This window comes from Bos taurus, chromosome 13 (assembly GCF_002263795.3).
Source record: "Bos taurus isolate L1 Dominette 01449 registration number 42190680 breed Hereford chromosome 13, ARS-UCD2.0, whole genome shotgun sequence".
In the NCBI taxonomy this organism is placed as follows: Eukaryota; Metazoa; Chordata; class Mammalia; order Artiodactyla; family Bovidae; genus Bos; species Bos taurus.
The window spans coordinates 25,762,198-25,779,532 of record NC_037340.1 but is presented as its reverse complement, the minus strand read 5'-3'; the positions used below and the strand labels follow the sequence as shown (position 1 = coordinate 25,779,532).

General features: G+C 45.9%; 1 protein-coding gene and 1 long non-coding RNA gene across 13 annotated transcripts in view; one reads left to right on the top strand and one right to left on the bottom strand.

The window, feature by feature from the left end:
* Nucleotides 1–344: 344 nt before the first annotated feature.
* Nucleotides 345–4,678, bottom strand: LOC132346848 (uncharacterized). The gene is made up of 2 exons (XR_009496811.1): nucleotides 4,280–4,678; nucleotides 345–3,450 (listed from the first exon to the last, which is right to left on the bottom strand). It is a non-coding gene; the product is annotated as an uncharacterized lncRNA (long non-coding RNA).
* LOC788520 (craniofacial development protein 2) overlaps nucleotides 3,444–17,335 on the top strand; it is a 138,688-nt gene continuing 124,796 nt past the window's right edge. For 11 of the 12 annotated variants that reach the window (XM_059892832.1, XM_059892831.1, XM_059892829.1 and 8 more), the window contains exon 1: nucleotides 10,044–14,529. In XM_059892832.1, coding sequence (XP_059748815.1) covers nucleotides 10,510–11,736 — 1,227 coding nt within the window. In that variant the 5' untranslated portion in view covers nucleotides 10,044–10,509 and the 3' untranslated portion in view covers nucleotides 11,737–14,529. Of the gene's footprint in view, nucleotides 3,932–10,043; nucleotides 14,530–17,335 lie in introns of those variants that run through there. The other variant, XR_009496810.1, reaches the window with a different exon arrangement.

Here is a 17,335-nt window from a genome sequence, read left to right as displayed (position 1 = left end):
AATTGAATACTAATTAGGCTTTTGCTTAAGTTGTTTTGTGTTACAGTCATTTGCAACTACATTTTTTTCTGTATTTATGTCAAGGGGAAAAGAATACCTCAAAGGTAGCAAGATTCTTACTTAACCTCAATATTTGGAATAAAGTATCTTGCCACTTTTTTTTTGGTACTTGTAACATTTGTGAAGGGTTTTGTTCTGCACTAAGAAAAAGCAAAATATCATCATCATTATTACTGGCCTTTGTTCACAATGGACTTCATCCAGACTCTAACCAGTGACTCTATGACTAACAATCTGAGTCACTAAGTTTCACATGTTTATGAATTTCAACACAATTCCCAGGCTGAGAGTTTTTTTGTTTATTTTCATGTTTCAGGACTCAGAAAAAAGTAAATGCCCTTCTGGATTTCAAATCTGGTGTCACTGAGTGACTGCTCAGAACAACTCAGCACATAGACCAAATCACTCCTTCAATAAAGATTAATATTGGCAAAAGTTCAAGAACTACCAACTGTCAAAAGGTTAGTATATTCTTTTGTTGAGGGAAACACATTAAATGAAACCACCTACCCTGGCCAGGCACAATTACCATATCTGTGAGTTATTTTATGACAGGAGGTCCTGGTGAGGAACATGTAACTAACAAGCCACCACCAACTGGAAGAACTGGGGAAATGTCAAAAGAAGACTCCAGTGTCCTATCACCTCCCAGAATCCTTGCTGGCATCCACCGTGACTGAGCCATGTGTGTGCCATCAAGGAATGATTACCCAGAGAAAACCCGGAAACTAATCCCATCACCATAAAACCTGAGACTGTGTGCCACGTTGCAGAGCAGTTCTCCTGGGTTCCCTCACCCTCCTGTTCTCCACCCAGGTGCCCCTTCCCAATAAGGTCTCTTGGTTTGTCAGCATGTGTGTGTCTTTGGGCAATTCATTTCTAAGTGATAGACAAGAGCCCATTTTCAGGCCTTGGAATCAGTTCCCCTTCCTGCAACACTTTCAGGACAAAAGCCTTTAGCCTGGTAGAGATTTCAGGTAACCATAAATATTTGCATTTTCACCATGGTACTGAAACTAGACAATTTCAGAATTGAAAATGCAGGAACCTCCAACTAAAAAGTGGATCAAGAGAAGGACTGAAAAATGCAAGTATATTTACTGGTTATTAACTTTGCAAAGATGTAGTCCTTATCCTTATAGCTTCTTCAAAGGAGTATCAGAAAATGGACAATCTAAGCTAAAATACCATTTTTTGTGTGAAAAATTCCATTATTTTAATGATTTTCTTTTTTTTTTTTACTGTATCCACTCTCATACCAGTTCCACCTTGTCCCTAGATTATAACTGTCCCTGATTGGTCACCCTACACCCATCTTAAAAAGGCAATTACTGTGTCATTTTCCCATCAGATAACATTATAAACATTTGGTCACACACTGTCACAGCATCTCAAAGTAACACCTTACAGTTTTATAGCATTTTTCAAAGGATTCTCTCGCATGTCACCTCACGTTAATCTCATCTTCACATCCAGTAGAGCAAAAAAAAACAAAACAAAAAAACAAACTTCATATGCAGTATTGTCCTTCTTACTGATGAGAAAATTGAGGCATATTGTTGGACGTAATTGGCTTAGCCTCATTATCTAACTTCATATGGATTATTACTAAAAAAATCAGAATTGCTGTCTAAAGCCATTGCAGTAGATGCATAACAGAAATCTGAGATTTAAAAAGAATTTTTGCCTCTTGGTCCTCATATCAGGATTAAGAATAAAGTCAGGATGGATGATGTTATTCTTGGGTATTGGTTTTGGCAAATGCGATTTGTGATGTCAAATGTATACTGTATTACATTAATGTAGTCCAAAGTAGAGAAGCATAATTAGATCACCCAAAATGTTATCAAAATATACAAAGGTAATAAAATGAATTCAATTTAACAAACCATTTGTGCACATTCCATATTCTTCACAGGATGTCCTGTGGATCTCTATAGGATCTTCTTGAGATTCTGTGATCATTCAAGTAAGTGACTTTTTTTTTTTTTTTTTCATTGTGAACCTACTGGATTTTACATTTAAATTAATGGCCTTTTTAAGGAAAGATTTATCTGCCATTTCCTTTACATCTTTCACAGTGCCTGGGCTGAACACACAGTAGTAGCTTTTTTATTTCTTTAGAGCAGCTACATCTGTAACTGATACTTTAGTTTCTTGTTCCCAAGGCCCATGTACCCACGGGTAAACCTGACTTTGCCGCAGTAACAGTGGGATTCCTTAAGGTAAACCACTGCATTCCAACCTCTGAGTGTCTCAGCAGTTTAGGTGTCTGAATCTGAGCACACAGCTTCTCCACCGTAACCTGCCCCGACGTGAGGTGGCTGGCTTCCCAGCAGAGTCTTCTGGACACTTTAGTCTGATGATCACCTTCAGTTCCTGGAAATTTTAGTGACTTTGGTTGTGAAGATGCTTCCTGGGCTTGGTCTTCGACAATGAAAATAGAAGATGGTGCCTCACTTTTGAGAAAAGAGGTGGGTCAGACTATAAAAATCGCCCCAAACAAGGACGTCTGACTCTTTTATCTGTGCAAGAAGCATCTAAGCGCTAGTTAACAGGGGCCTCCCCGCCGCCCTTCCCCTGCCCCTCCGCAGTCCCCCGAGGACAGCGCCTAATCTCAGCGATGCACGTGCTGGCTGTAGACACACAAGAGGCTGAAGGCACATAGGGCTGAGTCGGGCCACGTCGAAATGACTAATATTTTCCCCACCCAGAGCGACATTCACGGATTGATAACTATTTCCCCCTCAAACCAAGCAAAATCAGCAGTCCTTCCCAGCTTTGCGCCCGAACTTGAAGATGAACAAAATAAGTCTTTCGGAGAGGCCTGAGTCCAGCTCGGGGCTTCAGACCAGAGCCGGCTGCAAAGGATGAAGTGAGATGGCAGAGACGAGGGCAGTGAATACATTTAAAGGGACAGCCGGGCCCTGGAAGAAGGGACAAAGAACCAGGACCCTCTAAGGGGGAAGGCTGAGATTAGGGTTTGAATTAACAAAAGATTCATAATAGAAGGCTCGTGAATCTGACAAGAGCTATGGCTTTAAGCTGCAACCTGAAACAATTAAACTCTGACCATACGTTCTTTAAAAAGTGGTGAAGTGAATGACGTCTAAAAAAGCTCTCCCTCCTCCCCCTCTCCGCCCTGAAAGCAGTAAAGGAAGGGCCTGCTTTCCAAGTCCAGACCCTGTAACCGCGGGTTTGGTTCAAGGGTAAACCGCCGCACAGCTCTTTCCAACTCCTGGCTGGGCAGTTAGAGGGTTTTAAAAACACTTCGTAGTTTGGTTCACAGCCGCACTTCGAGAACATCCCATACCGCAGGCTCTTTCGCGGATTTACTTGCGGTCAAGAGCACCCAAAAGTCAGCAGGCAGGATTCCAGGACCTTGTTAGCCTGAAAGCGGGGACGACAGACTTAGGGAGGCGGGGGACCTGGGCACGTCTTCTGTTGCAGCATGGGCGAGCTGCGTGCAGCTTGCGTCCCCCGGGTCCCCGAGCTCGCAGACGGGCGGTGGCCGCAGGGGACCCGCGCTCAGGTGGAGCCGGCCTCGCGGCAGCTGCGCCCCAACCCCCTACCCGCCCCCACCGACGCCCCGGGCCCTTCCCCTCCCCCCGACCCTGCCCCGCCCCGCGCCCGAGGACCCGCCCGGGATGCGGGCGCTGGCCAAAGCGCTGGAGTCCCGCCAGGCCTGGGGTCCTGGGTGCGCAGCGGCTCTCCCGCCCTAAGGCCAGGGGCGGAGCGGTCTCCCCTCTCCCCGCTACCCACCCTCTCCCGGCCCGTCACCCTCCCCTCTCGCTCCTTTCGTTCCCGCTTTCCCCGGAGAAACATGGCCGGGAACCGTGAGGAGGCGCCAGACTACGGGCAAGGCGTCGTGGTAAATGCAAACTCCGATTTCGAGGCCGAGGCGCGCGCTCCCCGCCCCTCCTTCATTTGCAGCCCCCTCCCCCACCTCCTTTTTAGATAAAACGCCCGAAATGCATTCGGGAGCGAGCTGGCCACGGCTTTGTTCTTCCCTCCCAGCGGGTCGCTTCCATCCTCCCCCTCCCCCGACTGACCCCGCGATTAACAACCCTTCCCCCGGGTCCTCGGTGTCCCCACCGCCCCCCGACAGCCATCCGCTACTCCCCAGGGTTGAGCCCGCGTGGTTCCGGGTCCCACTCCCGCTGGCCACCAGGAGTCACCTCTGGGCGCCGGGGGAGGGGCGGGGGCTGCGAGGACTTACGTGCTCCCTCCCGACTCCCCCAGCGCGGGCTTCACGTGTTGTTTTCAAAAAAGATACCTAGAGTTGGCCAGGGCAGCTAGGACATAAAGTTTGAGATTTGAAACGCCGACCAGGGCTCTTACTGTGGGCCCTCTGCACGAGCTACGGACACGAGAGCGCCCCTCGAGAGAGCATCCGTGTCTGCAAAAGGACCCGCTGAGCGAACTCGAGAGCATGTGTATGGAGTATCAGAAGGTGTGGGAGGCTGGGTTCGCAGACCAGATCCTCTTTATCCCTGGGAGCCCCACAAAGTCAGCCATCGCCCTTGGGTACCCAAGGATCAATATTCTGGAATCAAATCTGGTCTTGCCATACAGGCTGCTGGCTTCTTTGGAAGGTAGTGGTTTTAACGTGTCAGGTTTAAAGTGAAACTGTGGCAAGGGTGGTGGGTGGGTGGGGCCAACTTCCTACTTTAAGATTCTTTGTTCAGAAATCAGCCTGTAATGTACAGATAATCCTGTCTGTGACTGAGTCCTGCAGGAGTGGGAGGGTTGGATTAAGAAACATCTCATTGTAACTGATCTGTTCGGGTTGAATTCTGTTGCCCAGGGTTAATTTCACAGCCAGGCCTGTTAGTCTTAAAGGAGTTCATTTATTTGTTCATTGGGCTCCTGTTTATTCTACTGCTGGGTACCTCCAGGCAGTGTTCTAGTCTCTGGGAAAACCAGACAGACCCCTGTGTTCGTGGACCTTACATTCTAGAGAGGAACACAGGCAAGCAGTGTGAAAGCGTCTGCACGAAGAATATGCTCTCAGACAGTGATACGTGCAGGGAAGAGAAAAGAGAGTCTTGAGATAGTGATTGGAGGAGGGCTGGGGCTGCTGATTTAGCTCAGATGGTCAGGTTGGCCCCCTGAGTGACATCTAAGCCAAGAGCGGAAGGCTGAGGGGGAGGAAGCTGAGGGGTAGGCTGAAGATTTAAGAAGGGTACCTGTAGCAAGTCCCCTACATACGAACAAGTTCCGTTCAGAGAGCAAGTTCACAAGTCCAATTGGTTTGTATGTCCAACAATAAGCCTAGGTACCCAACTAACATAATTGGTTGTATAGTACTGTACTATAATGTTTATAATATTTTTCACAAATAATATATTAAAACAAAAAATAAAACAATTTAAATCTTACAGTACAGTACCTTGAAGAGTACAGTAGTCCAATACAACAGTTGGTATACTGTAGGGGACTTATTCTCCAAGACAGCACCTGCTAAGGGCAAAGAAATTGTTATAGTCTGAGAAGGAATCGTAACACCCAGCTTATGCTTTTTGAAAAAACGATCACTCCACTTGCCATGCAGACGATGGTCAGGCCTAGATTTGGGGTGAACACGTGTGAAAAGAGGAAGTCATTCAGTTCAGTTCTGGACAAGTTGAGTCTCTAATGCCTGTAAAGCTTATGGGTCAGGATGCACGGGAGGCAGTTTGAAATTCCTGTTTGGACTTCAGGAGGGTGACTGGATAGACTGGAAATCATCAGCAAACAGAAATATCTGATGCTTATCAGTGGGCTTCCCTGATAGCTCAGTTGGTAAAAAATCTGCCTGCAATGCAGGAGATCCTGGTTTGATTCCTGGGTCGGGCATAGGCTACCCACTCCAGTATTCTTAGACTTCCCTTGTGGCTCAGCTGGTAAAGAATCCACCTGCAATGCGGGAGACCTGGGTTCGATCCCTGGGTTGGGAAGATCCCCTGGAGAAGGGAAAGGCTACCCACTCCAGGAATCTGGCCTGGAGAATTCCATGGAATGTATAGTCCACGGCATCACAAAGAGTCGGACATGACTGAGTGGCTTTCACTTGGCAGTGGATGGGGATACCTGGTGAACATGGTGGGGAAATAAAACTTGTTAAGGGTAGAAACCCAGACGTAAGAGACTTAGTGGGAGAAGCCAGATAAGGAGACCAAGAAGGAGTAGGAGAGAGCAGATAGGGTGATCAGTGCCTAAGGAACAGAGTTTTATGGAGGTAAGGGGGCAAAAGCAGGGGCTTTCCTCATGGCTCAGATAGTAAAGAATCTGCCTGCAATGTGGGAGACCCAGGTTCGATCCCTGGATCAGGAAGATTCCCTGAAGAAGGAGCTGGCAACCCACTCTAGTATCCTTGCCTGGAGAATCCCATGGACAGAGGAACCTGGCAGACTACAGTCCAAGGGATAACAAAGCACTGGACACAATTGAGCACACACACATGTTCATGAGGGGGTTAAGATTGAGCAGGAGGGTCACATGCTTCAGAAAGAGCAGGTAGCATCAAGATGGCAAAGCCAGTTATGAAGCCAGCAGTAGTGAGAGTCTTTCAAACAACTATGCCATCAGTAGAATGGTTAAATACAGTAAATACTATTATGGCCACCAGGCTTCCCCATCCCTGGGATTCTCCAGGCAAGAACACTGGAGTGGGTTGCCATTTCCTTCTCCAATGCGTGAAAGTGAAGTCGATCAGTCGTGTCCGACTCCTAGCGACCCCATGGACCGCAGCCTACCAGGCTCCTCCGTCAATGGGATTTTCCAGGCAAGAGTACTGGTGTGGGGTGCCATTGCCTTCTCTGTTATTTAATAATAGGTACTCTTAATAAGGGGTGAGGCCAATCAATGTGACTAATTGGAAAGGTAGATTTTTAAAGTCTAAAAAGCAAATGGTAGAACAGTGAATAGCCCAATCTGTTGGTGTTAAAAGAAGCCCTCTTGAAAACAAGGTAATTTGGTGAAAGATAAAGGAAGGCAGTGTGAGGGTTCACCGAGGTTGGAAATAATCAATGTATTGTGGAGATATTCCCTGCACTCGTGTCATTCTCTCCAGTAGAGCTTGGGATAATTAGATTCACATCAAGTTGGCTATGGGCAGGCAAGACAAATTCACAAGAGTGAATTCAAGGTGAGCTAATGGCGTCAAGGGTCAGGAGGATAAAGAAAGCTCAGGAGGAACGGTATATTGGGGAAGTATATACTTCTTGAGAGCCCCTCAAGAAGGGGTTGCAAAAAGCCAAAGGGAAATTTCAGTATGTGCGGGAAAAGGGATAGGTAATAACATTGGGTTGGCCAAAAGGTTCGTTCGGAGCTGGGGCTGCTGTGGCAGATGGGCTGTGGCCAAGGTGGAGGGGAGGCAAAGTCGTTTGAGCTAAGGTGGGTGAAGTTGCCTCAAGGTGGAGTAGCTAGCATGATCATCGGGGTGTGTATTGGAGTATCCAGAAATGATGTGGTGAAGAGAACTCTGAGTTGGTAGAAACTTGGTGATGAAGATGGCAATGGGCCTAGATGACTTAAGCCTAAAATGAGTACAGTTTTTGCAAGAGAAGGGAAAATGAAGAGATGGAAACTGGCTCTTGGGTGCAGATGGCTTTCAGTTGAATTGGTGAGATGAGACATTAGTAGGTTATTAACAGTACATGGGATGGCCAAGCCAGAGATGTGGCCCTGGGTTCAGATACTCTGCTTAGGATAGCTGGTCACCAGTGTCCCCCCGCTAACCCTCACCCGACTCCTCCGCTGGTGTATCTTTGTTACTTCTCAGGGATAGAAAAGATCTTTACCTGTCTGCCCTTTGGGCATCAGGTTTATTAGATATGTTTTACTTTTACAGAACCATTATCAGAAGAACCATAGTTAGTACCTACACATGTGCATTTGGTAGGAAAATAAGGAGAAGAGGAAAATATAAAATATTTGTGCTTCTGTTGTCTCCCTCCCCATCTGTCCATGGAAACGTGGCAGGAATCAGAAAATCCATCAGAATCACAACTTTCCTAGGGGTGATGATTTTCACCTTCCAGGTGTAGAACCTTCCATGGGAGAGGAAGGCATGCAGGACACAAGGTATTATTTGGCCTGTGTGGTTCCCCCTTAGTTCTCCTTCTTTTCAGACTCTGTTTAGACTCAGTTTCTCAACATGTGGCTCTGAGGTGTTCGTCGCAGTGCACCTCCCTCCCTGGTTCTGGGCCTGGACTAGTGACCCCAGCTGGGCCAACTCCTGTTCTTGTCTGGGATTCCTGGAAGCAGAGACTCCCTTCCTCTCCTGCAATGGATGGGTTGATGTGAACCTGAAATTGAAAGCCGCCATGGTCACTGCCAACAAAGGTCCGTCTAGTCAAGGCTATGGTTTTTCCTGTGGTCATGTATGGATGTGAGAGTTGGACTGTGAAGAAAGCTGAGCGCCGAAGAATTGATGCTTTTGAACTGTGGTGTTGGAGAAGACTCTTGAGAGTCCCTTGGACTGCAAGGAGATCCAACCAGTCCATTCTGAAGGAGATCAGCCCTGGGATTTCTTTGGAAGAAATGATGCGAAAGCCGAAATTCCAGTACTTTTGCCACCTCATATGAAGAGTTGACTCATTGGAAAAGACTCTGATGCTGGGAGGGATTGGGGGCAGGAGGAGAAGGGGACAACAGAGGATGAGATGGCTGGATGGCATCACTGACTCCCTGGATGTGAGTCTGAGTGAACTCCGGGAGTTGGTGATGGACAGGGAGGCCTGGCGTGCTGCGATTCATGGTGTCGCAAAGAGTTGGACACGACTGAGCGACTGAACTGAACTGAACTGATGGTCACTGCCTGAAGGAGAGAGTGGGGCCTGTGGTCTGGGGCTTAGCAGCAGAGAGGTGCTGAGATTAGCCTTTTGTGTGTGTTTCCAAACTGTTTTTATCCCCAGAGCAGCCAACTTGAAAAATAAAGCAGGAAATATTCTAAGCAAAAAATTAAGTTTTAATGACTTAGAAAGAAGTCTTTAGTATATCTTCAAATGGGGAACAGAGGGTCTGAGGGAGTTCAGAGGCTTGGATGTGATGTAAAATGGCTTGGTGAATGTGTTTGTCACTTCCCCAGCTTGGCCATATTTTGCGTCTTTGAACAGAGAAAGCATTGTTCTGAAAAAACTTAGAGCGTATTATCTGTGATACTGAAACTATTTAAAGACTTGTTTTGATTTTTCAAAAAGCAGATGAATAACATAATTATCTGCAGTTCCCAACAGCCTCCATTCCCTCAGGTTTGGGACACATTTACAGTGCAATTTTGCATGCACTATTAAGGATAAACCAGCAGTTCCCTCATCTCTAATTGTCTTTAATCTCAACAGTGAAAATGAACTATTTCAGACTCATTTGGAAATAGACTGGTTTGGCTTATAGAATAGTGTTTAGAGAAACACGTTTCTTCTACTTTTAAATTTGCAGCTTTAACTCAGGCCATAAGACTTTAGCAAAGAGGTTTGAGGCACTTTTTTAAGTTAATTAAAACATAATTTTTTTTTCTTTTTTTTTTTTTAAATTTTATTTTATTTTTAAACTTTACATAATTGTATTAGTTTTGCCAAATATCAAAATGAATCTGTCACAGGTATACATGTGCTCCCCATCCTGAACCCTCCTCCCTCCCCATACCATCCCTCTGGGTCGTCCCAGTGCACTAGTCCCAAGCATCCAGTATCGTGCATTGAACCTGGACTGGCATCTCGTTTCATACATGATATTTTACATGTTTCAATGCCATTGTCCCAAATCTTCCCACCCTCTCCCTCTCCCACAGATTCCATAAGACTGTTCCATACATCAGCGTCACTTGCTGTCTCGTACACAGGGTTATTGTTAGCATCTTTCTAAATTCCATATATATGCGTTAGTATACTGTATTTATGTTTTTCCTTCTGGCTTACTTCACTCTGTATAATAGGCTCCAGTTTCATCCACCTCATTAGAACTGATTCAAATGTATTCTTTTTAATGGCTGAGTAATACTCCATTGTGTATATGTACCACAGCTTTCTTATCCATTCATCTGCTGATGGACATCTAGGTTGCTTCCATGTCCTGGCTATTATAAACAGTGCTGCGATGAACATTGGGGTACACGTGTCTCTTTCCCTTCTGGTTTCCTCAGTGTGTATGCCAATTTTTAAGTAAACTATTGATGTTTCAGTATGTCTTACTGGTTAGCATTTATTGCAGGGCCATGTGGGAGACCCGGGTTCAATCCCTGAGTCGGGAAGATCTTCTGGAGAAGGAAATGGCAACCCACTCCAATATTCTTGCCTTGAAAATCCCATGGATGGTGGAACCTGGTAGGCTACAGTCCATGGGGTCGCAAAGAGTCAGACACAACTGAGCGACTTTAGGGACAGTGTAGACCAGATACTGATGTAAGAGTTTTATATCCATTATCTATCTTATTTAATACTTCAGTATTCTTGCCTTGAGAACCCCATGCACAGTATGAAAAGGCAAAATGACAGGATACTGAAAGAGGAGCTCCCCAGGTCAGTAGGTGCCCAGTATGCTACTGGAGATCAATGGAGAAATAACTCCAGAAAGAATGAAGGGATTGAGCCAAAGCAAAAACAATACCCAGTTGTGGACGTGACTGGTGATAGAAGCAAGGTCCGATGCTGTAAAGAGCGATATTGCATAGGAACCTGGAATGTCAGGTCTATGAATCAAGGCAAATTGGAAGTGGTCAAACAAGATATGACAAGAGTTAACGTCGACATTCTAGGAATCAGTGAACTAAAATGGACTAGAATGGGTGAATTTAACTCAGATGACTATTATATCTACTACTGTGGACAGGAATCCCTCAGAAGAAATGGAGTAGCCATCATGGTCAACAAAAGAGTCCGAAATGCAGTACTTGGATGCAATCTCAAAAACGACAGAATGATTTCTGTTCGTTTCCAAGGCAAACCATTCAATATCACAGTATTCCAAGTCTATGCCCCAACCAGTAACGCTGAAGAAGCTGAAGTTGAACGGTTCTATGAAGACCTTTTAGAACTAATACCCAAAAAAGATGTCCTTTTCATTATAGGGGACTGGAAGGCAAAAGTAGGAAGTCAAGAAACACCTGGAGTAACAGGCAAATTTGGCCTTGGAATACGGAATGAAGCCGGGCAAAAACTAATAGAGTTTTGCCAAGAAAATGCACTGGTCATAGCAAACACCCTCTTCCAACAACACAAGAGAAGACTCTACACATGGACATCACCAGATGGTCAACACCGAACTCAGATTGATTATATTCTTTGCAGCCAAAGATGGAGAAGGTCTATACAGTCAACAAAAACAAGACCGGGAGCTGACTGTGGCTCAGATCATGAACTCCTTATTGCCAAATTCAGACTTAAAGTGAAGAAAGTAGGGAAAACCACTAGACCATTCAGGTCTGACCGAAATCAAATCTCTTCTGATTATACATTGGAAGTGAGAAATAGATTTAAGGGCCTAGATCTGATAGACAGAGTGCCTGATGAACTATGGACTGAGGTTCGTGACATTGTACAGGAAACAGGGATCAAGACCATCCCCATGGAAAAGAAATGCAAAAAAGCAAAATGGCTGTCTGGGGAGGCCTTACAAATAGCTGTGAAAAGAAGAGAAGCGAAAAGCAAAGGAGAAAAGGAAAGATATAAGCATCTGAATGCAGAGTTCCAATAGCAAGGAGAGATAAGAAGGCCTTCCTCAGCAATCAATGTAAAGAAATAGAGGCAAACAACAGAATGGGAAAGACTAGAGATCTCTTCAAGAAAATTAGAGATACTGAGGGAACATTTCATGCAAAGATGGGCTCGATAAAGGACAGAAATGGTATGGACCTAACAGAAACAGAAGATATTAAGAAGAGGTGACAAGAATACATAGAAGAACTGTACAAAAAAGATCTTCATGACCCAGATAATCACGATGGTGTGATCACTCACCTAGAGCCAGACATCTTGGAATGTGAAGTCAAGTGGGCCTTAGAAAGCATCACTACGAACAAAGCTAGTGGAGGTGATGGAATTCCAGTTGAGCTGTTCCAGGTCCTGAAAGATGATGCTGTGAAAGTGCTGCAGTCAATATGCCAGCAAATTGGAAAACTCATCAGTGGCCACAGGACTGGAAAAGATCAGTTTTCATTCCAATCCCAAGGAAAGGCAATGCCAAAGAATGCTCAAATTACTGCACAATTGCACTTATCTCACACGCTAGTAAAATAATGCTCAAAATTTTCCAAGCCAGGCTTCAGCAATATGTGAACCATGAACTTCCTGATGTTCAAGCTGGTTTTCGAAAAGACAGAGGAAGCAGAGATCAAATTGCCAACATTTGCTGGATCATGGAAAAAGCAAGAGAGTTCCAGAAAAACATCTATTTCTGCTTTATTGACTATGCCAAAGCCTTTGACTGTGTGGATCACAATAAACTGGAAAATTTTTCAAGAGATGGAAATACCAAACCACTTGACCTGCCTCTTGGTCAGGAAGCAACAGTTAGAACTGGACATGGAACAACAGACTGTTTCCAAATAGGAAAAGGAGTACGTCAAGGCTGTATATTGTCACTCTGCTTATTTAACTTATGTGCAGAGTACATCATGAGAAATGCTGGGCTGGAAGAAGCACAAGCTGGAATCAAGATTGCCGGGAGAAATATCAGTAACCTCAGATATGCAGATCACATCACCCTTGCGGCAGAAAGTGAAGAGGAACTAAAGAGCCTCTTAATGAAAGTGAAAGTGGAGAGTGAAAAAGTTGGCTTAAAGCTCAATGTTCAGAAAATGAAGATCATGGCATCTGGTACCATCACTTCATGGGAAATAGATGGGGAAACAGTGGAAACAGTGCCAGACTTTATTTTTCTGGGCTCCAAAACCACTGCAGATGGTGACTGCAGCCATGAAATTAAAAGATGCTTACTCCTTGGAAGGAAAGTTATGACCAACCTAGATAGCATATTCAAAAGCAGAGACATTACTTTGCCAACAAAGGTTCATCTGGTCAACGCTATGGTTTTTCCAGTGGTCATATATGGATGTGAGAGTTGGACTGTGAAGAAGGCTGAGCACCAAAGAATTGATGCTTTTGAACTGTGGTGTTGGAGGAGACTCTTGAGAGTCCCTTGGACTGCAAGGAAATCCAACCAGTCCATTCTGAAGGAGATCAGCCCTGGGATTTCTTTGTAGGGAATGATGCTGAAGCTGAAACTCCAGTACTTTGGCCACCTCATGTGAAGAGTTGACTCATTGGAAAAGACTCTGATGCTGGGAGGGATTGGGGGCAGAAGGAGAAGGGGACGACAGAGAATGAGATGGCTGGATGGCATCACTGACTCGATGGGCGTGAGTCTGAGTGAACTCCGAGGGCTGGTGATGGACGGGGAGGCCTGGCGATTCATGGGGTTGCAAACAGTTGGACACGACTGAGCGACTGGACTGAACTGATCTTATTTAATCCTCAAGTTAGCCATATGTGGTAGGCATTGACTGTTTTATAGAAGAAAACCCCAACCCAGAGAGGTTAACGCCTGAGGTCCCATAGCTAGTAAATACACCCCCAGGTGTGTTAGGCTTCTGATCCATGCTCTTTACTGTTACTCCATGCTGCCTTTGAGCTACAGATTTCCAGTATGGTTTTTGTCTGTAGGTTTGATTGTTGTTTTTTATTTGGCTGCACCGGGTCTTGGTTGCAGCATGTGGGATCTAGTCCCCTAACTAGGGATCGAACCTGGGCCTTTTGCATTGGGAGCACGGAGTCTTAACCACTGGACCACTAGGGAAGTCTCTATAGGTTTATTTTGTCATTTTATCATTCTTTTCTTTTTGGGAGGCATCATTTATTAAGCATTTATCATATATGGAAATGGAAATGTACTAGGAATCTAAGTACATTATTTGTTCTTTTTATCCTGAAAACAACCCTGTCTTTGGGTTTTTATTGTGTTCTATTTAAAGGAGGGGGAAATGAGTCTCACACAGAATTTTCCTCACATCCATAGTAAGTGTCAGAGCTGTGCCCCAGAACATGAACTAGAGAGTGGTCTCAGATTCAGCTGGGCAGGGGCTGCCGCAGGATTTCACGGTGGGAGGAACAACCCCCAGTTCATGCTGCCACTACTGCAAGGGCTCCAGGAGGTGGTGTATGGGTTCTGGCAGGGGAGCCAGAAGGTGCTGTGTCCCTGGGTGATCTTCCTGAGTCCAGGTGCTGCTCAGGCGTCTCTTCTGGTCTCTATCATGGCCTGCCAGCGAGTCTTCTGGAAGCTCCTCATGTTCAGCTGGTGGTTCCAGGCACTGACCAGCGGTGTTGAAAGTGAACAGCTGGCCCTAGGCCATCTCGGGGTGGAAACCAGCGTTGCTTTGTAAACAGATTCAATTGTGCCCCTAGCCGATTTGCTGGTCAAGGCAGAGCCGGTGTGACACTCTGCAAATACACAGATGACACATTGTTTGACCACCCGTCTGCCCTTGGTCAGGTAAGAATTTCCAGAGCCGTGAACAGTGGTGCTCTTTATCACGAGGAGATAGACTGAGGGTTGGGTAGCACGTGGGTGGAGACTGTCATTTATTCACTCAGCATTTTTGAGCACCTGTGGTATTCCGGGTCAGTGTTCTGAATGCTGGAATTTCAACAATGCATGAGACAGACAAAGTCTCTACCAGAAGGAGCTAACATTCCAGTGCAAGGAGATAAAACACACAAGCACATGTACACATGTCACACCCAGTGGAAATACATGCTGTGAAGGACAGTGAGGCTGAGTAAGAGAAGTACATAGATGCGTGGCAAGGAAGCGGTGTTTTTTTACATAGGTGTCCAGAAGGCCTCGCTGTGGAGGTGATGTTTGAGGGGAGACTTGAAGGAAGTGAAGGGTAAGCCATGTGGGCTTCCAGGGGATGAGCGTTGTAGGCAAAAGAAAAGCAAGTGTAAAGCTCTTGGGGCAGAAGATGCTTGGGATATTCAAGCATCAGGAAGGAGAATGGTGGCTGAAGCAGGACGGGGTTAGACAGCTCCAGGGATGAGTCAGAGGCCGCCGCCCCTGCGGGCCATGGTGGCAACTCCAGTTGTACTCTTAGTGAAATGGGAAGCCCTTGAAAAAATCTGAGCAGAAGCCTGCTATGATGTACATGAGGTACGTTTTTCAAAGGAGGACTCCAGCTGCCACGTGGGGGTGGAGGATGGGCGGGATGCCAGCACAGTGGAAGCAGGGAGGCAAAATTGGTAGCCATGGCAATGGTCCTGGAAGAAGTGGTGGTGGTAGGGACTGGAAGTGGGGCAGTGGAGATGCTGAGAGGTGTGTGTGCGTGCTAAGTCACTTCAGTCATGTCCGACTCTTTTCGACCCCATGGACTGTAGCCCACCAGGCTCCTCTGTCCATAGGATTCTCCAGGCAAGAATACTGGAGTGAGTTGCCATGCCCTCTTCCAGGGGATCTTCCCAACCCAGGGATCCAACCCGTCTTTTATGTCTCCTGCATTGGCAGGTGGATTCTTTATCTCTAGTGCCACCTGGGAAGTCTGCTGAGAGGTGGTCCTGGTTAAATTCTGAAGGATCTGATGATAGGATTTGCTGCTGGGTTGCAAGAGGGGGATGATAGAAAGGGGTCAGTTACAACTCTGTGATTTTGACCTCAGCAGCTGAGAAGAGTTGCCCTTTACTGAGAGGGAAGGGATTCATCTGCACTGGGTTTGATCTGGCCAGCGTTCCAGAGCCTGGAACCAGGATGGGAGTCAGTGGAGTCTGGACCCTGTGTGGCCCTTCCAAAACCTGGGTGGAGGAGAACTGGTTTTGAGTTCCAGGTGAGGAGGCAGGGGAAAAGCAGGGGGATATCCCAGTGTTCGATGAAGTACAGATGGGTTTTAAAACAATAGAAAACGGATGAGATGAGGGAGCCAGAGGCAGGAAGAGACAGGAGTCTTCTCAAGGAGCAGAGAGCTCTGAGGGATACAAGGAGTTTGGGCGACAAGATCACACAGAGGTGGGAACAGTCAGCAATTACTGGGGCCTGTCCTGAGTTTGTGCAGATGATGTGGAGTTTGGGATACAGGTGGGGGAGTGGATTAGACAGGGAGAGGGTGTAGGTGAGAGACAACAAATGAACAGAACACAGAACTAGGGAGGATCCTGATTGGACCACAGACCAATCTGAGAACAGGAGGACAAGGTATGGGGAGTTAGACTGGGAATTTAGGATAGGTCTGCATTAGGAGAGTCTTTGAAAGCATACAGCTGCATGGAGAAATCTGATGGAGGTATGTGGGAGTAAGCAGAAAACCGGAGACTGCAGTTCAGCTATGGTTTAGCTTGAGTGCCTTTCTGGATGATCTGACAGTAAAGGGAACATGGTCTTCACTGGCATTTTCTCTCCTGCCTCTTTATTGTCTTAACCATCAGACTTGCACATCCAGTCCTAAGCAACAGGGAGGCTTGCTAGCAGTCTGTCCACTATCTGAATACAACAGTTTTCTGGAGCAATCGGTTCCCAACAGGACTGACTGACGTTCCCACCACAGCACATCCTTTTGAAGTCTTTACTAAAACGACCCAACCACTCAGAAGTTTGGGTGCACAATAACCCCAGGAGACATGTACTTTTAGTAGGTAACCTTTCCTAGGCAGGTGAGGTGATTACAATGCATAGACATGTAATAGTATATATAATAATATATTATAATAATGTGGAGTGATACTGTCTGTGTCAGGGGCCAGACCTCAGAAATAGTGTGGGTTCAGTTCCAGACCACCAAATTAAAGCAAATATCTCAATAATGCAAGTCACAGATTATTACTATTTTGGTTTTCCAGTACATATAAAAGTTAGGTTTAACCTATACTGTGGTCGATTAAGTGTGCAATACCATTATGTCTTTGGCTTCCCTGGTGGCTCAGAGGTTAAAGCGTCTGCCTGCAATGCAGGAGACCTGGGTTCAATCCCTGGGTCGGGAAGATCCCCTGGAGAAGGAAATGGCAACCCACTCCAGTATTCTTGCCTGGAGAATCCCATGGACGGAGGAGCCTGGGGGCTACAGTCCACGGGGTCGCAAAGAATCGGACACGACTGAGCGACTTCACTTTCACTTTTCACCATTATGTCTAAAAACAATGTACATACCTTAATTTAAAAATGCTTTATTGCTAGAAGTGCTAAGCATCCTCTGACAACGCAAGGTTGCCATAAACCTTCAATTTGTAAAAAAAAAAACAAACAAACTATCTGCAAAGCCCAATAAAATGAGGTATGCCTGTAATTACAAAAATAATGTTACTTATATTCATGATAA